We start from the raw sequence: 25,258 nt of genomic DNA, 5'->3' as shown, positions 1-25,258 counted from the left end.
TACACACACACACACACATACAAAGTAAATTGTTTGTGATAAAGAAAAAAAAGAATTAAAAAAACATCCAACTACACAAAAAAATCCCTCCCACCCAATTTTTACTTTTTTTGTAAATAATGAATTTAAGTTAGTTTTTCTAGACCGAGTTGTTTTCTGTACTCTATACATTAAACTAGGTCTGAAATTAAATAATGAACGTGTGGTAGTACCTTCACACAATCCTCAAGTAAAAAGACTTTGTCCGATGTGGACGACATGACGTTTTTATCGACTCTAACTGTGTAGATTTTAAATTGTAAAGAGCTAATTGCCATGACTTTCACCCTTGGCACTAAACTAATTTCTACAAAGTTTCTCTAGACACTCATGTCAAAATTATTTTTTTACACAGTGTATAGGTACCCCCTTGCAAACTTGTTTGGTGTCCTTGCTATGCGTTTCCACGCAGTATACTTTCGGTCCCGGAAACACCCCATTGGATATCGGATCGCTACCTGTTTCAGATTGTAGCATTAACAATAGATTTGGGGCCTGGCGTTTCACTAGCTCTGGGTAGAGGGATTCGTCCCAGTTAGTGAAGTCCATTCGTGAGCTAATGTACTCGCCATTTTCCAAATCATTCAATAGATTTTCAGTTTTGAATTTTAACAGGAGTGAATCAGTGTCCCCGTAGTACACTTGAACTTGTCCCTCAATCGGCCACTGTACCCTGCATACATTATAATAAAATGACAACATGAGTTTCTTGGATATTTCAGTTATTGCACTTCCGCCTGCAATATTTTTATTTAATACAATGTTTCTTTTCTTGCGATGTAGGAGCACCATATTAGAGTCTATGATTGTGAACGATGTGAAGTTTGGATCCGTAATGATTCGAGCACAATCTTTGGGGTTGGTTACAATGTCACATCGACTTCTGTGTCGTACGCTCTCGCACATTTTACCGAAAGCTGAGTTCAAAATGAGTTTATAGACTCCTTTTTCAACTTTCGTTTTCGCTTGTGAATGCTTACTGACAAAGGTGTCAACAAACGTTTTCATTGAAGGGTTTTTTATCAAATTGGAGGGTTTTATGAATCTTTTTTACCATAAAGCAATTTACCATTATCCTTGTTAATTCCACTGTCGGAATAGAAATATCCTGTGTCGAGTCGAGGTCAGTACTTAGTTTTTGTTTTGAAAATACCCAGGTCATGTTAACGTTCCGTATTAAACATGAATGGTCCGGGCTAAGAGATTCTCTACCCGCTGGTCTATTTATGCACGGAAAAACAAAGTCTTTTAACGAGTCATCGATTTCAATGTGTATTTCACCGTTAATTTAAAAACCAACCCGGTGCCCCATTCTCCTCACCACTGGCAATGTCGGGTAAATTCTAAGCACACGGATTATCAAGCCATCTATAATTGCCACATGGCAAACAGTAGTGATACATTGCCGATGGGTAAAGAAAATTCATATCCAAAAAAACTGCGTCCGACTTTTCATTGGTGTGCTGTCCACTCGGATCAGTTTTCATGATACGATCCCCGTGAAAAACATACCCACCCCTCATTGATCTCTCTACAAATAGATGCTGATCCACATCGGCAATCAGACCTATTTCTTCTTTGCTGATTTTAAGTATCAAGTCTATCACCAAATGGGGAGTGGAAAAATAATAACCTAAATCCAACCCAAATTCCCCATAGATTTTATCCGTATTTTCGCACACAATTTCCAGAAGAGTGAGTACGTCACTGGCCAAGTATAGTTTACAATAATCCTACCCTTTTTTACACTTGCCCTTTGCCCAAACCCTCGGAGAATATTTATATTCACTAGTGGTGCACTTACTCTCAGTAAAAGACTTTTAAAAAGCTTAAATGGGTGGTAACGACATCTCTTCTAACTTTGGGCCCCAATTATAATAGTAATATGGAGTTGTACCATTACACGTTAATAAATCATACATTTCATCATCGGGGACGCGCTGTTTTAGGAGGGGGAAGCTATCAAAATTGTCACTTTTCTGTACCTGAATAAATTGACATAAGGAATTGGTGAAGAAGCTGAAAGAGTAAAAAAAACGGATTTTATTCAGGCAAGTGTTACCCTTATCAACTATTTTCCAAATGAATTCTAGCAGCAGTAGCTTATCAGATGATTTTGGTATGATATTATAAGAAAAAGAACCATCTATCCATGCTGCGTTATCTACAAATCCTCCCTTGGAAATGTGGGCCAACGCCGGAAAAACAAACTTTAAGTCGTAATTGGAATTGTGTGTAAAAACAGGTACGAAATATTGTTGTCTAACGTTTAAATTTCATGACTGGTGTGCTACCCCTCTAATGTTACTCCCCCCCGATTTAATTTCCTGCCATAAATGATCATGGTCGATCACCTTCCTCCTCCCTCCATTCCCAACACCATCATCAAATTCCCCCTTGGAAACCCAATACACTTTACGATTTTTAATGGCTACTATGTCATCTGGTAATAGGAGCATAGGATAGTTTGTATAGCGAAGGCGCAAAATTGCACCGTTCGCTGTTTTGATTAGACTGACCAATGCCGAGCGCATGCAGTCTTCACCGTCACTCAACATCTCCACTACATCCAGAACATGCATGATATTATTGGAATCTCGTTGCGCGTGAGCGTAAGAGACCCCTATGGCTTAATGTGTTTTAACACGATTTGAATTTGACGGATCGCAAACGTCTGTCAGCTTAACCTCGCAGTCCAAAGTAATCTTTTTGCTCTGCAGGAGCGTGTTTTGGAAATTTGTAAAACGTAAGATCGTTCTATCTCCGCTTACCGTCTCCACAGCCTGGTATCCATGACGTTTACAGTGTTTCATGTGATGCTTTAACTTTAAATCAGTCCAAAATCTTGAGAGACATGTTGGACAGTAATAACGTACACCCCCGCATTTTTTACCCTCACTTAGAACCCTACTAAAATCTGTAATTGGATTGAAATGACCAATTGAATCGGAGTCTGTGGGTGGGGTGTATAGAAGCCACACCCAATGTTCTACTGATTCAATTGAAGGAGCCCGAACTGGAAATAATACACCCTTCTTATCGGAACGCTAACCCTCTTCAAATTCTGATTCATACTGTAACACCGTGACACCAATCTTTAAATGTGTATTAGCCCGCTCAAAAATATCTATTCCTTTTAGTGTCACGGGAAATTGACCATTTAAACAATTAAAATCTACTTTTGGGAACTTTGAACCCTCCCTACCATTAACTGCCATTTTATCTAAATTTTTCTTAGTGGCATCTTTTTTAAGTGGTCTGTATCCTGCAATCAAAAAAGTATGTTTGAAACACTGCAGCCTCATATCGAAACAGATTTGTTGTACCCCCTTCCGCCACTCTAAATCACAGTGATATTTTAATTCATTTTCCATCCCTCCCCATGACCAGCGCTTACAAAAAAATCCATTTTAAGCCAACAAATATTAACATTTAAAATTTCAATAAATAAAAACACCGATCCACTACCCCCATCGGGATTATTTTACCACTTACTTTGAATACTATTAGCCCAATTTAGAAAAACCTCCCCATAATTTGATAAATGCGGGTGAATTGCAAGCATCTCTGTGTGCAAGTATTTCGAATACATCTCACCCGCACTTTCATTTAAAAAAAATATTTTTAGTGCTATTGATGCTTTTAAACTTACCCCCACTCCCCACACCCCCATTTGTTGATCAAGAATGGCTCGAATCTTATCAGTATATGAATGTGTAATGGCCAGGGGATCTGTTATTATATCCCCCGACACTAAAGAGTTGAAGGGGTCACCGAATTTGGCGCTGTAGACCAATGTGTGGTGCAAGGCAGAGTTGGACAGAAAAAAATCTGGAAGAGTGGATACTGTTGTTGCTGTATTACTACTACTATCTATATCATTAAGTGGAATGGTGGAGGGCGACAGGGACTTGTCAATTACACCACTCCCAGTCTGTTCAATAACATTGCTTGGATATGGCATGAGGTCCTCTAGTACATATTCCAATTTGTTTGGCGGTACTTTCTTGGGACAGCCTGTATTGACCTGTGATGGACTTTCCCTGTGAGGGCCCGGTTTAGGTGAACTAGTAGCATCACCCAAATGCACGAGCATAAAACTATCTGTCCTCTCCAGATCCTCAAGCATGTCAATATCACAGCTTAAGTCGTCTAGGCTAGTCCTTTCCCTAAGAACATCATTAAGGAACCCTCTCTGCCACTCCATATTCTCTATAACGAGTGTAGGTTCATCACTGAACTCTGCTGGTTGCTACAGAATTGGTCCTGTACATACACTTGCTTCATCATTCAACAGTGTCAGTGGTGGTGCTTTATCTTTAATCTGTAGAAAAAAAAAGTTTTATTTTTTATGTAAAATAAGCATTATTTCATAAAGTTGACATATCATGTTCATTTCTAGTCTTATATTCCCCGAAAATTTAACACGTACCATTTTTCCATACCATCCAACAAAGCACAATTCCTCCTAGAATTATTTAAACTAAAAAGTTACCCCCTCCCCACTCAGAAAAACACAAAAGCTTTATCTGTAGTGAAGTGTTTTTCTATTCATAAACAAATTTTTTACACTAAAAAGTTACCCCCTCCTCCCTCAGAAAGACACAATAGCCTGATCTGTAGTGAAGCATTTTTCTACTCGTACGTTTCCCTAATAAACAACCCGTAACATATTTCCATACCATCAAACAAACACCAATTCCTCCCACAATTATTTAAACTAAAAAGTTACCCCCGCCTCCCTCAGAAAGTGCACCATAGCCTTATCTATAGTGAAGCGTTTTTCTGTTCATAAACAAATTTTTAAAACTAAAAAGTTACCACCTCCCTCAGAAAGACACAATAGCCTTATCTGTAGTGAAGCATTTTTTCTACTCGTATGTGTCCCGATTATTTAACACGTACCATTTTTCCATACCATGCAACAAAACCCAATTCCTCATAGAATTATTAAAACTAAAAAGTTAACCCCTCCTCCATCAGAAAGTTCACAAAAACACAACCCCTATCTTTAGTGAAGTATGTTTATCTTAGTAATCAAACTTTTTAAACTAAAAATTTAACCCCAGCCTCCCTCACAAAAACACAATAGCCAAATCTGTAGTTACACAGTTTTATATTAATAAAAAAATTATTTTAACTAAAAAGTTACCCCCTCCTCCCTCAGAAAGACACAATAGCCTTATCTGTAGTGAAGCATTTTTTCTACTCGTATGTTTCCCGGATACTTAACACGTACCATTTTTCCATACCATCCAACAAAACCCAATTCCTCCTAGGATTATTTAAACTAAAATGTTACCCCCTCCTCCCACAGAATAACACTATCCCCTTTTAAGGAGTGAAGCTTTTTTATAATAATAAACAAACTTTTTAAACTAAAATGTTAACCCCCTCCTACCGAAGACAAAACCTGGCCTTAGCGGGAGTGTCGCGTTTTGCTATTAAGAATCATTTTTTTTTATATAAAAAGTAACCACCTTCTCGCGCCGAAAGATACAATAGCCTTATCTGTAGTGAAGCATTTTTTCTACTCGTACGTTTCCCGAATATTTAACACGTACCATTTTTCCATACCATCCAACAAAACCCAATTCCTCCTAGAATTATTTAAACTAAAAAGTTACCCACTCCTCCCTCAGAAAAACATAATAGCCATATCTGTAGTGAAGCGTTTTTCTATTCATAAACAAATTTTTTAAACTAAAATTTTACCCCCCCCCCCCCTCAGAAAAACACAATAGCCTTATCTGTAGTGAAACGTTTTTCTATTCATAAACAAATTTTTTAAACTAAAAAGTTACCCCCTCCTCCCTCAGAAAAACACAATAGCCTTATCTGTAGTGAAACGTTTTTCTATTCATAAACAAATTTTTTAAACTAAAAATTTACCCCCTCCTCCCTCAGAAAGACACAATAGCCTTATCTGTAGTGAAGCATTTTTCTACTCATACGTTTCCCGAATATTTAACACGTACCATTTTTCCATACCATCCAACAAAACCCAATTCCTCCTAGAATTATTTAAACTAAAAAGTTGCCCCCTCCTCCCTCACAAAAACACAATAGCCATATCTGTAGTGAAGCGTTTTCCTATTCATAAACAAATTTTTTAAACTAAAAAGTTACCTCCTCCTCCCTCAGAAAGACACAATAGCCTTATCCGTAGTGAAGCATTTTTTCTACTCATACGTTTCCCGAATATTTAACACGTACCATTTTTCCATACCATCCAACAAAACCCAATTCCTCCTAGAATTATTTAAACTAAAAAGTTAACATTTTAATATCTCTGACATACACTTTTATGGTGTTGAAAAATGGCGAAAAGAAAATACTTAAAAAAAACAGAAAAGTTGGATAGAAATAGGTAGAAGCTAGAGGTGAAAATACTCACATTTCCAAATTCAGACTGCTGTTGAGTACCGTCCGTTTCTTGCATAGATGTGGATTCGTTCCGTCTTGGTTTCTTTTCTGGAGGGGGGTAGTTGCAAGAATCCTTTTCCTTAAAAAGGAGGCAAAATTTAGCATGGAAAAAAACAATTCCCTTTTTTACAGAAGAAAAAATTAGTCTGCACAAAGAACCCCCTCTAACCACACGGAATCAGGGAACAGAGTCTCTCTCAAACCCCGTAAAGCTCTTTTAAATGATACAAGAATTACTTATTTAACATAAAAATTTCGTTTTTAACGGATACCAAGTAAAGAAAAACTGTGTTAGAATTGATTCATTGCCCTCTTCCCTGTCATATATTTTTATAAAAGCCTCTTAATCATCTATGAAATCCTTTTACTTTCATCAAATACAATTGAAAAATATCTGTCTAATTTGATCAGAAAACAAACTCTTTTGTCAATGAGCCTTGAATCGGACATATCCGTCTTTTTTTTTCTTAATCTCGATACGACGCATACCGCGAACAGTTCACATCAGCCCGATAACAGCTAGAGTACTTAGATCCGGGTTGGAGCGGAATGTTGTTTTGAAATCTTCCCCTCTTTGGTAACATGTTAAACACAGATGGCTTTATTTAGAGCGGAAGAAGATAGTACATTTTAAATGCGGGATTCGGAAAGAATTCTTTTGAACGAAAAAGAACTAAAACTACAGAACTATGCGTCTAACAGAGCAATGAAAAACGGATTTTTTTGTTTTACATAATAGAAAAAAGCATGCTTTGCCGTTTCTATCTAATATACGCATCATATCTTAAGCTTTGTGTTGTTGGAGGGGGGGCTAAGTCCCCCCCCTGAAATTTGAATTTACTAGTAAAACGATTTTTTTTTTTTGAAATAAAGAATGAATGTGTACTCACATTGAAAATAGAAATATCCATTGTTTCAGAGTTAATAAAATCCAGTGTACTATGCTCGATATGCTAATACATAATGAAAATTGAATTCCAAAGCATGAACACTTTATACAAGGTTTCAATGACGAATTGTTAAGTAATTCTCTGATTGGCTGCCTAAAAAACAGGTGTCAGCTCGAAGAAAAAAAAACGCTCTGATTGAAAAAAAACGAACTTGGAGTTGAAACGTAGTTTTATAACGTGTTTAATCACGTGTAGTTTTAAGAATGTATATGTGAACTCATGACCTACATTCATTGTGTAATTGACAACAAAAACAGAAAAAAAAACCTCCCGTCTGGTAGGACAAGTATCGTTCGTAGTAATAGGTGCTTGACCCTGACAAGCCAATGTACCGGTTAGACTACACTGTATATTCATGCCTCAGGCGTAGGGTTCAAAGTCGTCTCTTATATGTTGCCAAGTTTAAAAAAAAAACCTACTAATCAAGTTACAGGTGACTGACCCTGGTAAGTCAATGTACCGGTTAGACTACACTGTATATTCAAGCCTCAGGCGTAGGGTTCAAATATATAGATGCATTACTACTCATGTATTTTTTCAGTATTGCTGAAAGGTTCAGTAATTAGATGTTTGGGGAAGTCTCCCCCCCCCCCCCCGAAAAAAAAATTGGCCTTTATTTAGTCAGGTAACCTTTCTTTTGTGAACTTTTTTTCTTCTTTTGTTTGAAATAAAGGCGTGCATACGACGAGAATAAAATATTGATGCTATATTAGTGACAGGATAGAAAATGACAGTCACTGCAATTTTTTGCGCTTTCTAACCAATCAAAAAAAAAAAAAAAAAAAAACTTTGGCCTATATTTAGCCACCTTATCTCACCTTTATCGACTTTTCTTCTTCTTTTGTTTGAAGTAAAGACGTGCATACGACGAGAATGAAATATTCATGCTATATTAGTGACAAGGTAGGAAATGACAGTCATTGCAATTTTTTGCGCTTTCTAACCAATTCTACGAAAAAATAATAATAATAATATTCGGCCTTTATTTTGCCAGCTTATCTCACCTTTATGATCTTTTTTTCTTCTTTTGTTTGAAATAAAGACGTGCATACGACGAGAATGAAATATTGATGCTATTAGTGACAGGATAGAAAATGACAGTCACTGCAATTTTTTGCACTTTCTAACCAATCTACAAAAAAAAAAAAAAAAAAAAAAAAAAAAAAAAAAAAAAAAGGCCTTTATTTAGCCAGCTTATCTCATCTTTATGATCTTTGACTCTTTTAGGGTGCGCAAGCAACTTAAGTGTCCGCCAACATCGTAGCTGTCAACGACTAAAATAAAAAATAGACACTGCTGGATTAGAAAGCATTTGCGAATATAATATGAAAATTTGTCCTTGAAACGCACAAAAAAGTTTTCTGATGAAAATAAAGAACAATTTTAATTTTGAAATAAATCTAATTTTTTTTCTTAGTCTATAGTCTATGCGACATATAAATCTAGTACAAATTAAATTAAAAACAGTTTTTTGAACTGAAAGTAAGGAGCAACATTAAAACTTAAAACGAACAGAAATTATTCCGTACATGAGGGAGGACTTAAATTGAAAAAAAACTGTTATGCTAATCAAATGGCCGGCCCTTGGCCCTTGGCTTGCCCTCTGTGGAAAATCCTCCCAGACAAAACCATTCTCGCTGAAAATCCCTCAGGAAAATTTTGCAGACCCAATAGCAAATACTATAAGGATGGGTAGCCTAAATATCATAACTTACAGCCCTCTCCCCTGAAAAATTCTCCTTAGCATACTTTCGTTTGAAAAAACCTTTAATTTCTGATTGTTTTCAATTCTTGTTGGAAACCCCCACCCCCAATGGAAATGTGCTTCCGCGGAGAAATTCCCCATGGAGAGTTTCTCCCGTAGAAAATCCCTATCTCCGTGGAAAATCCTCAAGACAATCCCAACCCGGCTGAAAGTTTCCCCGGGAACATATCCAAATGTTAAATTTAGTCAGCAAAGACAAAGTAAGACAAATTAAAAGAATTTCGTTAAGGGATTCTGGCAAATTCCCCAAGTGTAGAATTTACCCTGGAAAGCTTACCCCCGGAAATTTTCCTCCCCACAAAAAATTTTCATGGTAGTAAATACCCCTAAGCAGAAAGCCCCCCCCCCCGCAAAAAAATACAAGTGCAAAAAAATTGGAGGGCAAAAATACCCTCAAATATTTCTGGTTACTTAAAAGGACATTAGAACTTTAGTAAAATGAACCCTCTGTCGATCTTCTAGGCATGGGTGGACAGAGAGGGGTTCCAGCTCCCCCCCCTGGTTGAATGATGTGGCCTTATATTTTATATTTTTGTTTTGAGATTTCTATTATACAGCATTGGAAGTGTCGATTAGATCAGATAAGCCCCACCTCTAAAATTCAGCTTATGGGTGCCCATGCTTCTAGGATCACTATCCTAGAAGATCTATCTGATCTTCTAGGGTTTCCTCCTTCTTTTTCAAAAATTGGGCACATTTTCTCGGGATCGTAAATTTAATAGGTAACATTAAACTTAATAAACTTAATATATTTTAAATCAGCATAAAATTCAATTCTTTCCCTCCTTTTTTTAAAATTGGGCGTATCTTCTCGGGCTCGTAACTTTCATGGGTAAAATTAAACTTAATAAACTTTATATATTTTGAATCAGCATAAAAATTCAATTCTTTTGATCTGTCTGTTACGGTGAATGTCTGCAAATTAGTTAATTTCGATATTCACCGGTGAATGTCCGAAATACCTTTTTTTCTCCTTGGATTTAGTCACCGTTGCCAGTTAAGTTTTTCAATTTAATGCAAGTTTTGATGATGGGAGGTTAGGTTAGATTATATTAGGTTTGGTTAGACGAGGTTAGGTTGGTTTAGTTTAGCTTCAGTTAGGTTTTTAACCCATTTCTGATATTTAGAACCAAATTTAACCTAACCTAAATTAACATAATCTAACCTAGCTTTAACTTTTACCATCATAGGTTGCACAAGACTGAAAAAGCTGACTCGCAAAGCCAATTGGATCGAAACAGAGAAAAAGAAATTTCGAACATTCACCGCAACATTTATTGTTATCAAAATTCTGTCTTTCAAAGTTTCGGTTACTATTGGGCGGCGTCGCTACTTATTTACAGTTCGTTACCACAAACTGTTGGATAAACTGACTAGTGATAATTTCCAGTATTTGTAAAACTGTGGAAAACCAGCCCTTTACTGAAAACACAAAACGGTATATGGTTCTAGCACAGTAGAAACATAACCGGGTTTAGGATATATTCGATGTAGAAGACAAATCTTTTAGGATAGTTTTATGTATTGTGAATTCGCTCAATTTGGTGCAATTTCTGCCAAATAAGCCCAGATAATGAATGGTTTTAAAATAATATTTTGGTTTTAAAATGATTGTTTTGTGTGATGACTGCGCTGTAAAAAAAAAAGGTACTTGTTAATTATAGCGACCCTACTCAAGAAGTGAAGTTAGATAAATCCTAATGAAATATACCAAAATATGATGAAAATACAACAATTTATTAACAAAATTATGGGAGCCACAGGAGAAAACATAACCAGCAGAAAATTATAGAAAGCAGACCGCCCAGAACATATTATATTAAATGCCTAATCTAACCAAAATGCCAATTCTATGTATTTAGTATCTAATTAAAATATACCTACGACGTAGTTTTTCCACTGAGCCTAGACTAATTGTCTCTGGATACAAATAGTTAAACCAGTTTTTGTCAGATATTGTAGATAAAAATTCTTGATTGTGTTCTGAATAATCAACAAGTACCAAAAACAAAAACTAAAGCGAGAAGGTCCGGGTGTACGTTAGACTAAATAAGTTCATAGATTATCTTCAGAAATTTGCATCATAGCATAACGCTCTCCATACTATAGACAAAAGTAACTGGATTTCTTGAGTTCTTAATATTGTTTATTGACTTTTGATCAGAGGCAGCGCTCTAGCGTTGCCTTTAGTGTCAAAAGTGTCAACCTTTTTAAAAGTCAAAAGCGATCGGAGATCAACCAGCCCCTCCCCTGCCACGCCCTTTTCCCCCCAAATACATACAATCAAAGTTTTGATATTGTCATTTTGATTCAAAATAATCCAAAGGTCATTTAGCCATGCCTCCAAGGTGGAAAGTGCAAAAGGACAAATAAAAAAAGACCCCCCCACCCCTGGCAAACGGGACCGATTTATAAGTTTGTTACGTGTAGCTTCCTCGTAGTAAGTCATTCCTGTTTAAATTGCTTATTGATCTTTTTTAGTAATCTACTAATTAACAAAATGCTTCGTAGACCTTTTCCGGAATGACTAAGCATTGAGTTCACCCTTCATACTTGGAACGCCTCAACTTAATTCATATATATATATATATATATATATATATATATATATATATATATATATATATATATGTATATATATATATATATATATATATATATATATATATATATATATATATATATATATATATATATATATATATATATATATATATATATATATATATACATATATACATATATATATATATATATATATATATATATACATATATATATATATATATATATATATATATATATATATATATATATATACATATATATACATATACATATATATACATATATATTATATATATATATATACATATATACATATATATATATACATATATATTATATACACATATATATATATATACATATATATATATATATATATATATATATATATATATATATATATATATATACATATATATATATATATATATATATATATATATATATATATATATATATATATATATATATATATATATATATATATATATATATATATATATATATATATATATATATATATATATATATATATATATATATATATATATATATATATATATATATATATATATATATCAATTCTCTTACCAAAATTTAATTTGAAATCAATGTTTCATAAAAATCGTATAACAAGCGCGGACATAAACAGAAGCTATATTGAAAATTAATTTTTCGAAGTCATTACTTTCGACTCTTCCAGTTTTCTTTCTTGTATTTTAATGACGTTCTATAGTTTTGCCAAAGTTTTTTTTGCTACAATCTCCAACGCTTAGACTTGGCATGCTGATAGTATCGCCTGTCAAATTATAGATGGTTCCTGTATCCCTAGACCATATGTCAAATCTAAGGGAAATAATTTACTTATCATATTATTTAAGTTCTATTTCCGGCATTCCAGAGTTGTCGTACCATTGATTTATTTTGGATCCTGGACCGAATGCGATTTTCCTATTATCATTTCCTTTTTAAAAATTTAGAACGGAATATTAAATTGCAAATTTCGAAGGGATTTTAAATAATAATTATTGTTGTTACAGAGCGAAAGGTCTGCCGTGTATTCTGTAAAAAAGATAAGGGAAAAGGAGATTTCAGATTCTAGAACTCGCTGATGAGCCCGATTATGTTGGTACTGACTTCATTGAAACTGACGTCAACATATATTTTTACTGTAACATCATTTATGGTTGTAACCTACGATTATGACATCCTTCGTCTTCTTGTATAAAAAGATACCTTTTTTTCAAAGTTTTATTAATTACAAAACCACACTGATGTACTAATTTCCTTTGAAATGAGCCCTTAAAAATATCTATAATGTTCCAGTGCCCTGCGAGCAATGGAGGGAAAGAAAGAACACATCAATGCTACCCTTGAAAACAAAGGCAATTTTCCTTGCTGTTTTAGCCTGGGGACTGTAAGACTGAATAGGGTTCTCAGTCATGGCGACTAAAATGGTGTACTTTTTGTTTCTATGCGACACCATCTTAGGGGTTTCAAGCTATTTTGTTTTCGAAATAACATTTAATTATTAAGACTCATGTGGATAATAATTTTTAAATTTTTGTTTGCTATGGGCCGTAATTGGTCCTTTATTAGACTGTAACCATGATTGTGTTACTGCTAGTGTTTATCAATATATTCTATATATTGCAGCGCTTTGGGGGGATGAATTAAGTACACCAGCGAGAAGGTCTAACTTCTCACCTTGACGCACCCTCCTTGAGTTGGGAAGAAGATTATCAAGCGATCTAAGGAGGTTGTACAATTGCTCAGATTTTAGAATCTAGTGAGAAGAAACTTGTTTATTACAAATTAACTTTCTACAAAAGAAAATTTATGAGAACGCGATGTAGGAAAAAAAGAAAGCAAATTAGAAGTTGGAATATGTTATACTGTAGTGTTTCTGGTATTTTTGGAGGTGTTTCACAACGTGAAGTTTCATGAATAAAGTTCTCTTACTGAAAGAAAAGGAAGAAAACAATATTAAGAATAAATTATTTTTAACTAGCTTTAAATAAAGGCCGAATTAATTTTTTTTTTTTTTTGCTTCACATTGGAAATGCTTACTTTGCATTGAACCTCTTATATAAGTTTATTTCCACCAGTTTTAAATTTTTGGTTCGTTTGTTACTTCTTGTCGTACGTATAGTCCTTGTCTCATTAGTCGAGGTAGAACGTATTGGAGAAGGAAAAATGTAATCAGAAAGGGGGCTGTAGAAGTAGGGCGAGATGCTTTTTATTAAGTTAAAAAAAATTATTCTTAGGCTGGATGCTTTCTATAGAGTATCCAACTATGTATTTTCTCAAGGATTTCAAATTTAATCTATTGTTGTTTCTTAATTAATTATTCTTGTATTTTAATGGTTAAAATCTTGTAGGAGTATTTTCAAATGATCCCTGAAGGATTAGTAGGTAACAGAAATTTTTTTTATAAAATCAAATTTTGTTTTTAAATTTCTTCCTTGTTTAAGGTTGTTCATGTTTTAGAATTTGTGTCTCAGCTCTGAGGACGCCTTGTTGTGTGTATATGAAATATTTGTGTTTTTCGCTCTTTTCATTCGTACTACTTGCCAGTTGCCCAAGACCCATCGTTTTTCAATACTTCCTTCTCTGATTTTGTCCTCGTTTTGCCTTGTGCCTTTCTAGGCGTCATGAAGTAAAACCATTACCAAAAACAATAATATAACAACAGTCATCCTCTCTTGTGCTACTTTTTGCTGAATTCCTGGTCTTTCTAATCTATGGTGGATATAGATTTAGGTGTACATAGGACATAAATTGTAGCGGAACAATCCTCCTAATTTATGACATTATTTGTCTCTGAAGCACCTAGGACAAGTAATCTTGCTGGACAGATACGTAACTTTTATATGCTGAAGCACGCTAAAGACAACACATTTTTGATTGGAGTATTATAACTTTCTTGATACCCTGAGAGAATTCAGTAATGTTTAACTCGTTGTGTTTTATGGTAGCTATCTTCCTAATCTTTGACATTATATCTGACTATGAAGCACCTCTGGGAAGTAGTGCAACCGTGAATATGTAATCCTGATACGCTGAACGATACTCAACATAGCTAATAGTTAATAGTTTGTTATTTGGGTATTGTGGTGTTGAGACGCCTCGGATAAATTGAGTTGTCTTAAATGTATTTTTTTCTATAGCTATAGCTAAATTTTCTTGTATAATCACATTTTACTATACAGAAAGATGTGTTGTATTCCTTTTAACCGAGCTGTGTTGTCACAGAAAAAGGATTTTATTGTGTCAGAATTTAGTAGTTTTTTTTTTAAATCTCTAATCCTTGCGTCATGACGCTTTGATTGACTTTGAGTCATGACATTGAGTTCAACTTGTTTTTTTTCTTGTAGAGTTCACCGGTCGAGTACTCCCGCTGGTTCGACGGCGAAGAGTAGCCCTTCCTGCTCCCGTTCCGTTTCCATCCTACCTTTGAATGATTTAGACACGAAGAGGAGAAAAGGGAAACCCATTGCCCGTGCCGCCAGTTTTAGCTTCAGTACTTCATTTGCTACATTAGGAAGAAAGCTTGGAGTTAAGAACAATAATAAAAAGAAGTCAGATTTTGATCAGCCTCCTGTGAGAAAAGAACCACCGTCACCATCTTTTTCTTTGCTGCAGAGTGTGACGGTAATGTGGGCTTTTGTAATTATGAAAGTGCAAATTTTTTTTCAACGTTCTTTCCCTTCGAGTGAAAACACAATTTTGGGGGAGAATAATATTTGAGGAGGTACAATAGTGAATAGTAGGCTACCCAAATAAAACAGAACAGATTTGAACAAAAAATCATTGTTAGCCATATTTGTGGTTCGAGACGGACTGAAAGAGAGGGGGGAGAAGAGAGGGTGTGATTGAGAGAGAGAGAGAGAGAGAGAAAGGAAGGGTAAAATAAGAGTGAGCAAAAATAATTAATAAGCAGAACAATATTTGAAAGACAAGAAAATAAATAATATCTGTAATGTGTATGCTTGGGTTATTGTCTCAAAACGGATTTGTATTTAACTTTTGAAACAAATTACGTTAACAAATCAAAACTTAAGGAAACAAATTCTCAGGTTGTTTTAATTTCTTTTGCCAATGATGTTTTTCTAGCTTATATCTCTCACCAAAGTCTTGCATAAGTTTTGATTCAACTCCCTCGGGGTTCATTGAGCTTCCTTTTCTCGGACAAAAGATGTTGTTGCGTCGGTATTTTTAGTAGTTTTTTTTTTCTACTGTTTTTAATCTCTAATTCTTGTGTTATGAGGGTCTACCAACTGCGTTGAAGAATTTCAACTGATATGTTGAAAAATACACTACTTTTGAATCTAGAGAGATTGTTGCAGAACGGTGAAAGAATTGACAACCCCATAGTAATCAATTTTTTCTGAGACATTTTCCTATCCATGAGATTATCATTGACCGGTGAAGCAAAAAAAAACAATGCTCAGGGGGACACATACAAGTTTCAAAATCAAACAATTTGCCTAGTTTTGAATCAGTTTTGTAAGTTCTTACTGAAAGTTTTGTAAGTACTTTTTTACTGATTGGGTTTCAAATACCCCCGCATTTTGCATCTGAGTTTTGCTATTGATCAAGCTCAATCTACACAACATATATTTCGCAGTTATTCAAACTTTTATTGTAAAGGGCTGGGCACACGTAGCTGATTTCTGGAACTGATTTCAGCATCAGTGGACAAACGATAGCGGTAAAAAAAAAATTGTTGAAAAAAAAAATTATTGCGCGATATTTTCAAAACAAAAAATAATGGACATAGATAGTCAACTGGAGTTCATCAATATTTGCATGATTGATCTCAGCTTAGTTCTTAGTTTAGTTCTCAGCTCAGTAGCGGGGTCTTTCACCACAGACATCTCTGGCTGACTTTATTTGTATCCTCTTTTTTTTTGTGATGATTATGATAAAATCAGCGCTGATTTTGTAAGTCGGTGCCGAAAACTAGAAAATTTTTCAAGCTCAAATTGACGCCGATTTCTTTTAAAATCGGCGCTGATTTGGAAATCAGCTACGTGTGCCCAGCCCTTAAGAATGAATAAAATTGTCTTTTACATTATCATTACTATTTTCAGTCCGTAGCGACGTTACCTCGTAAAAAGAACAAAATTCGGCGCCCGGGCCCGTTTTCGCTGTCTGTTCCATCACCAGTCATTCCTCATCAGCCGCTATATGGAAACTTACCGCCTCAAGAATACTCAAGGAACTATAAAGGTTTGTTTTAAGCTTATTTGGTACACGAATATGTTATAATATGTTATTTAGAGAACAAATTAAAATATGTTATTTAGAGAACAAATATGTATTTAGAGAACTATTGTGATGAAACGAATGGCCATGTGTACCAAAAAAATTAGTAAATTTCATTTTGACGCCGATCAAGTAAAGAATGTGTTTACTATTTTAGTCAAAACTTGTTATCAGCAGGAAGAAAAGAAAGGAAAAGAGAGTTGACACCAAGCGATAGCGTGTGTGGCGCAGTCAATCATCCTGTGGAAATGGCTGATAAAAGAATTTTTTTATTTTTTGCCGTGGTAATTTCGATTGAATTTGCGAGTTTTGAGCAGGGCCGTATCCAGGATTTGTTTTTTTTTTTGGGGGGGGGGGGTTGTTTTACACAAGCATTTTTTTTGCGGGATGAGGGGGTTTTGCAAAAATAACCCTAAAAAAAACTCATATAAATATTGTTACTTCCATTTTTGTTATGTTTTTACGAGACAAACAAACATTTTCTGGCGGGGGGGGTCAAACCCCTAAACGACCCCTCCCCCCTCCTGAATACGGCCTTGGTTTTAAGGTATTCAGTGCTAGGTAGGCGCTAAGATTGAATTCAAATAGGGCTAATTGCGATCAAGGATGTGTTATCAGTTCTGTTGTCGAAATTTTACTTATTTGCAAATTACCACAGCGAAGAATTTAATGTATGTAGGATAAAATTAACCTGTTTAGCGATACGATTATTTAACCTCAGCTCATATTTTTGAAGACGAGTTAACAATTATGCTCATAGTGTATACTGTTTTGCAAATAATCAAACAAATTAGTGCCTCCTGCAGAAAAGCAGGATTATTCAGCCAATATGAAATTATTGCTGGGTTCAATTGTCCCAGAGACATGGGAAAAGATGCGCTCTTGTGTCAAAGTCTAAAGAAATGAAAAATTTACATTAGCACTTCGCTCTTCAGATTTTCCTTAATTAGGCTCACCTTCCAAGACGTTTTGTCCTCTCAGTTCTAATTTCTCTTAAACGGTGTCTGACCGCGCCTTTAGCTTCAAGATTTTTTTTTTGGCCCCTCCGGGGCCCAAAATCTCACCTCGAAATTTAGATAGACTCATTTTCTCTACAGAGAAAATGAGAAACTTCCTGTATTTCTGTTTTTCAGAATCAGTTATTGGAAATTTAGTAGTTGGGAAAATACGGTGAATTGGGGGATTGGGGAAATTTGGGGATATTGGGAGGATACGGTGGATCCTCCACCGTATATACGGTGAATTTGGGGATATTGGGAGGATACAGAAATCGGGGGATACGGTGAGTTGATTAACTTTTAACTCCGGGTGCACCCAAAGAAACTTCCTAAAAAAGTAAGGACTAAAAAAGTACCAGGACTTGGCAAAAGAACTCTTCCTAATTAAATGATTTTTTAATTAAAGCTAATTGGCCCAGGTCCTCTATTGTACTAAACATTCTAATAACAAAATTCTTGCTTCATAACATTCACAAACTTTCTGTTTATTGGATTTTCAGAGGTGCTTCTAGTTTACTTAAACTTAGAAATTATGTTTCGGAATTATTGAACTAAATCGAAATTATTTAGATACTAAATTTTTTCCATTGGTCATACATTGGGAGAAGGAAATGGGCAGTCCTGGTTTTTACCCTCCCTTTTCCGTAAGACCAAAATATGCAAACATAATAAAATTTTATTTGCAGGAAAATATGACATTTTTCTCATAAAAAGTTTACTTATGGTATCAGTAAAGTGCTCGAATGAATCTGCAGCGCAAGATCGGTTATGGGAGGGCATTTTTAACCTCGACCTCAAATTTGTATAACAAGTAAAACATTAAAAGAATTTACTATCTATGCTGATTCTGAATATTATATAAATTCATTAATTTTAGTGTTACCCATCAAAAGCCACGAGCCTCAAAAAATCTGCCTGACTTTTGAACAGGAGGGGGGAAACACCCCCAAAAGCTCAAGTAATCTTAATAAAATTCACATCATCGGATTAGCATATCAGAGAACCCTACCATAGAGGTTTCAAAATCCTATCTACAAAAATATAAAATTTTGTATTTTTGCCAGAAGTTAAATCACGAATGCGTGTTAATTTGCTGTTGTTTTTTCAGGGGGGATTGTATTGAGCCAGTGGTCCTGGGATATCTGGGGAGGGCTCATTCGAATGGAAATTAAAAGCTCTTATGGCCTTTATAATTGGCCAAAAAGATTGAAGGGCAACTAGCCCCCTCCCGTGCCCGTTTTCCCCCCAAATATATCCGATCATAATTTTGAAATAGCCATTTGGTTCACCATAGTTGAAAGGTTCAATAATTATGTCTCTGGGGATGACATGACCCCTCACAGCCCCTGGAGAAAGGGCTGTAAGCTATGCAATTTGCCCATTGTTTACATACAGTATTTGTTATTGGGGAATATGCAGATTTTTTGCGGAGGGGGGGGGGAGTTGTCCACGGAGAGCATTTTCTGTTGGGAGGAATTTTTCAGGTGGAATTTTCCATGGAGGAGGGGATTTCCTCTGCCCCTCGCCCTTTACGCTAAAGTTTGACTTTTTCCCCAATTCTTTAACAAGACTGTTAAAGCACAAGGGCTGTTGAATTGGAATAAGAAGCTATTTTAAATCAATTAAAATCTTTAGCATAACGAGAAGGGGTAGAGGAGGGGACTTCTGAAGGAGAATGTCGGTGAAGGAGAAGAAGAAGGATAATATTCTCCTTCCTTCAGAAGGAGAACATTCATAGTGTTAAAAAAAACTGAATTTTTACCAAGTTTTGGGAAAATTATATACTGGTAAGCCAAAGAAAAAAAAACGGTTTTTGAGTTTCTCTCTAAGTCGAAACATAATATTCATTTTCTTCGTCAACTTATTCGCAGTCATAGTGTCTGAATTTGTTTGGTTAGAGTAAAAATGTCTATCAGTCTACAAGGCTGTCGCTACGTACTGTAAATCAGCTTATATTTGACGAGTCCATGCAAAACGTGTTTGCTAGTTATTATCTCTCAAGGAATTTTCAGTGTATCAAAGGCCATTAAGTGCCAAAGGCAGTGTATTGGAGATTATACCAATCGAAGCAAAATATGGTAAATGCAGGAGTGAATCTCCAGCATTTTTGTTGGGGGGGGGGGGGGCAAGACGGGACCATATCTGGATATTCAAAAGGCATGGGCTGTTTAATATTTTTTTCTCCACATTTGCCACCCCCAAACGACGCCCCTGGGTAAATGTGCAGTCTAGAGAAGAAACTTAAGAGCTTTCTTTATAAAGGAAATCCCTACTTTTTTTGTCTGAGTTATCTTATTCGTTGTTTTCATTCATTTACCTTGGTTACCTTTTGTTGTTTTTCTTAATTTCTTAAGTGTTTCTGTCTAAACTCTTCAGATTTATGGCTATGAATTCTTAGTACAGTTTATAAACGACAGTTGAGCTGCTTTGTTTAACTTGCCATTCTACTGTTAACTGATAAAATCAAATGTCGAGCAGACAGACTTGGACAACGAGGAGGTAAACGGGCATAAAGTTTTTTATGGGGGAGGCGAAAGAAGTCGGAAAAGCTGGGTAAGGTTTAATTGACTCTTAATTTACTTTTGACTTTTGATGGCAATTGTATGTTTCCTTTTATCCGTTTATCCTTGAGCTCTGAGACTCGTTTGGTCCATACTGAACGATTTACAGCTGCTTAGCAAATGAGGTCCTCTAGGTCTGTGGCCAAACTTCGTCCCCCCTTTCCCTCTCCTATAGGCTTGAAATTAGATTCCACAGTTTTTTTTTTTGTGTCCTCCTTGGCATGTCTTGAGCTGCCAGGAGAAACTGCCCAACCGTCATTCTTAGACTGTGAGACTAACGTCTCTATTAACTCTGCAGTTTTGCTGTATTTTACTTGTTGGCACTACGGGGGTTACGTGGACGGATTCTGAAAGTTTATCGTAGACAATTATATTCAAACAGTTTTATTGTATTCTAGTGCTTCTGCTTGAGTTTAGTGAAATTGAAAGTTCAATTTCAAGTTCTTTTAATTTTCAAACTATTTAGACTCAATATAGCACTATAATACATTATACAACAAAAACGAAAAATAATTAAAGAGGGTGCCTACAAAGTGAGTTATACTCGAAAACCGGCACCCTGAGAAGAAAAAATAAACAATGCTATAAAAGTAATAAAAAAATGAATAATAATAAACAATAAAACTACGCATCATAAAAAAGAAAATTAGACACCACATTCAACTCACAGCCCACATTCCAAATCAAATAATAACCAAAATATAAATTAAAACCAGCACCGGCAACCATGACTTTATATTAATAATTATATTAATTAATAATTATCAATTAGATATAGTTTTGAAGTATTTTTATAAAGCGAAATAGAGGAATGTGCATCCATATAATTTTCATGAATGTTCCAAAACATTATTACTGAATCTTTTGGAGACAATCTGGATTGTTTAGTAGGAATTCTATAGCAAGACAATTTAATTGAACGTCGTGTTAGACTATACTTATTCTGAACAAAACAAATTAGCGTAAAATTAATAGAATCAAAAGCCAATGGTAATAATTCTTTAATTTCTTTAAGTCTAAAAAGTACACTATGGACAGGAAGGACAAGATCAGCTGGAAATATGTTCCAAAATGTATGTAGACTCTTAGTAGGGGATTTATCAGGGAGTGCCGAGGGGGAAAGAGTGCTTTTATTTTACAAAGAGTCTGAAGATGTTGAAGGGGCTTAATTCGATATATAAAAGTATTTAAATTAGGAATGGGACAATAATTAAAATAAGAATGAATTAAAGAATAATAAACAGACTTAAGGGCAGGGAAAGGGAGGTAAAATTTTAGATACCGCAGTAACCCTACATTCCTTCCTAGCTGAATCCTTCAAGATGAAGCTTCCAAGACAAATTTTCATCAACTATAAGATCTAGGTACTTACAAAATTCCCTTCTAGTAATGCTAACTAGCTCTCCGTTAACCTGGACAGAAATTTGAAAATGCGACGGCTGGGCACGAGAATGTCGAAAAAAGATGATAAAATGGGTCTTCGATGAATTTAAAACAAAGCGGTTGTCAGCAAACCACTGCAATAGCTTCATTAGACTACGACATATTTTCTTTGGCCGATGATTCAGCTGTACCTGTGACGAAATTAGCTGTGTCGTCTGCGAATAGTAGAGCAAGTCCATCACCTGCGAATGCGTCCATTAGGTCATTGATGTATATTAGAAACAGAAGCGGTACAAGAATTAAACCTTCCGGTACGCCTATCTTTCCTGAACCTGGGGATTTTTACCAATATTACTCTACCTCCGTCTACAAATTGATGCCTACCAGTAAGGTAAGACTGGATGAGTAAGAGAGCATTGTCTCTTGTTCCGCAGTTGTCAAGGTTACCCAGAAGAATCGGATGTCAAATCGTATCAAATGCTTTCTTCATATCCGTAAATATTGTAGCTGGTGTTTCGTCCCGGTCCACTGCATCATTTAGAAATTGCAGTACAACCAGTATAGCATGCTCGGTAGAGTACCCAAGTCTGAATCCAAACTGATGCATGGTGAAGAAATTAGACTTAGTTAGATAATTCATCACTGTGTTGTAGATGCAACGCTCCATAATTTTTGAAAAACCAGAGAGAATAGAGATAGGGGGGTAGTTCGAAGGCTGCTTGGGGTCGCTACCTCTGTGGAAGGGTATAAACCTCGCCGACATGAAAACACTGGGGAAGATTTCGTCCTTAAAGCAAGAATTGATAACATGTGCGATAATGCTGACATAACAATCCATGGTCTTCTTGATGAGGTAAGTTGACAACAGATCTGGACCTTCGGAGTGACCGTTTTTCATGGCTTAGACAATCTTCAGGAGTTAGTCTTCAGAGACAGGTGACAGAAACATAGAGGAGCTAGATGATGAAGGTAGGCACTGAAACACTTTCAGTTTCAGTGCATTCTCGTTCTTCTCACTATGCCTGGGAACCGTACAGGCGAGTAATCTGGATCAATTTCGTACGAGCACTGATTTTGTGTGGGTTCGAAATGAGTCACCTGACTATCAACATCTAAATGTCTATCACTTTATAGGTGGGAACCAAGATATGTAAAAATATCCACCTACTCCAGTTCCACTAGGCTCACAGCTAGCGAGAAAAAATCCTAGTAGCTTATTGCCCTGAATTTTGTCTTTTGTGAGGTAACCTTGAGGTCTTTGAGTTCTGAGCCCGAATGGTCTAGTCCAGTCTAGATTCCTTGGTGGGAAGATGGGGCCTTCTCTGCCACTCAATCTGCAAATTAGTTTAACAAAATCTGAGACAGGATATATTTTTTTTTTTTTTTTATGCCAAACAAGAATTCTTAGTTCTCTTACCTGTAAACTCATTTTCAGTTTATTGATTGTTCATAGTATACCTTAATGTGTTTGGCAAACTTGAGCTGAATTCTGTCCTTCTTTAGAATTCTGGTAAATGTATTGTCAGTGATGTAACCTCCACTTGGTCGGAAGCCAGCTTGGTTTTCTCAAATCAAGTTTTCCCTTGCCTTCTTGAAGCTGCTCAATGGCGTTATATCGAATATTTTTAAAGCCCAAACTATTAGACGTAACAATTTTTGTTTCCTCGCATACCGTATAGAAAGACTTTTTTATTTCAGTAGTGAACTCTGGACACTCTTTGTATAGTTCCAAGAAGAGGCTGTTCTGCCAGGGGCTTTGTAGTTCTTCATGGTCTTGATCGATATCAGAATATTGGCTCTAAGATGATGATAATCGGGACGGGTCTAATAGGGTCCAAACGTCCTCCTTTCATCTAACCGAACGTTCCTTCTGACAACTTGTGACTTTTCTGGCTCTCCTTTTGACTACGTTGGATAGTGCTGATTTTTTAGCATTTAACTCTTTGACGTGCCTCTTTCTCTGATGTTAAAACCGTGCCTTCCCACTCATTGCGGTTATCCAGACGAACAGAGCTGTCGCCTATTTGGTGCTACATATAAAGACTGAAGTCAATGTGTTACGGAACAAAAAAAAAAAAAATAACAGATGGCATCATGAACCAAGTTTCGTGATTCCAGCTTAAAAAAAAACTAAGTTTCCCTGAGCTAAGATCAGTAATCATTCATAATCCCATCTTTGAAACTGAGAATTGAAAATTCATTTATTATTTCACAAAAATTACATAGTTATCACACTATCTAACTTCAACTCTAGCATTTTTATAAAAAATCTGATAGTATTTCTTAATCGTTCACCATTAATTTTGTTTAAGTTCGTTCAGCTTTCAAAAATAATTGCAATATTTATACAGTTCTTTAGATATTTTCCATTGCACTCAGTCTGATTTTTTTCTATCCATCTTATGTGTGTACTCATCGAAAGAGAAACATGTTCATAGTTGAGCCCATATTGAAAAGGGGGTAGTTTAGGCCATCAGTTTAGTCCATTCAAATTAAAAGGAAGTCATATCGATACTAATCTGAGGCTTTTTAGTATTTCAAAAATTGAATTTTTATCTTAATTTGCTCCCTGTTAAAGAAGAATTCATTCGCTAGGATTGGATGAATTATGCTAACCTCAATCCATAACCTAATTTCTTAAACGCAACAAGACAAATGCAGCTTCACATTTCGTTTCAGCTAATTTGAATTATACTTACGCTCAGAGAGGGATAGGGATGTGACTCCCAGCTTCCTTCCTTACTACTACTACTACTAACAACTCAACGCAGTACCAATTCGCCTGAGGTCAACACAGCTACGCAAGCTCCTTTTCCATCCCAATCTATTCAAAGCCTCCCTCTTTACATCCTCCCAGGAAGTTCCCATTTCCTTTTAATCTTTCTTTATGACATCCTCACACCCAACCGCCAACAACCTGTTTTCCATTTAGCCCTAGATGGTTGGCTGAAAAGGACAATCTTCTGCAATTTGTCAACATTCATCCGCAGAACGTGCCCTAACCATCTCAACCTTTCTCTCATTTTAGCCTAAACTACTGTCTTTAGTTTAGCTTCCAAAATTGTAATCTTGCTTTTCAAACTTATGTTCCTATTCTTCAAAACCCCCTTTTTTTTCCTTTTTTTTTTTTTTTTTTTTTTTTTTTTTCCTTTTTTTTTAATTGAAAAAACACCCTGAGCCTTGGCTATTCTACTTTTAACATCTTTACTGCTCCCACCATCTTTACTAATAATGCTACCAAGGTAAGTGAAGCTGTCCCCCTGTTCAATCTTTTCGATACCCAAAGTCACATTTTTA

At 35.5% G+C, this 25,258-nt stretch overlaps 1 protein-coding gene across 3 annotated transcripts in view; it reads left to right on the top strand.

Moving 5' to 3' along the window:
* The window catches only part of pyd (zonula occludens-like protein polychaetoid), a 253,318-nt gene that overhangs the window by 100,892 nt on the left and 127,168 nt on the right, over positions 1 to 25,258 (top strand). For all 3 annotated transcript variants that reach the window (XM_089101630.1, XM_089101631.1, XM_089101632.1), the window contains 2 exons: positions 15,126 to 15,402; positions 16,845 to 16,983. In XM_089101630.1, the coding sequence (XP_088957756.1) occupies positions 15,126 to 15,402; positions 16,845 to 16,983 (416 nt within the window). The remainder of the gene's footprint in view (positions 1 to 15,125; positions 15,403 to 16,844; positions 16,984 to 25,258) is intronic.

This window comes from Artemia sp. Qi Xiang Cuo, chromosome 15 (assembly GCF_049724085.1).
Source record: "Artemia sp. Qi Xiang Cuo chromosome 15, ASM4972408v1, whole genome shotgun sequence".
In the NCBI taxonomy this organism is placed as follows: Eukaryota; Metazoa; Arthropoda; class Branchiopoda; order Anostraca; family Artemiidae; genus Artemia; species Artemia sp. Qi Xiang Cuo.
Note: the sequence above shows the minus strand (reverse complement) of the source record. Positions and strands in the feature narration are given on the sequence as shown.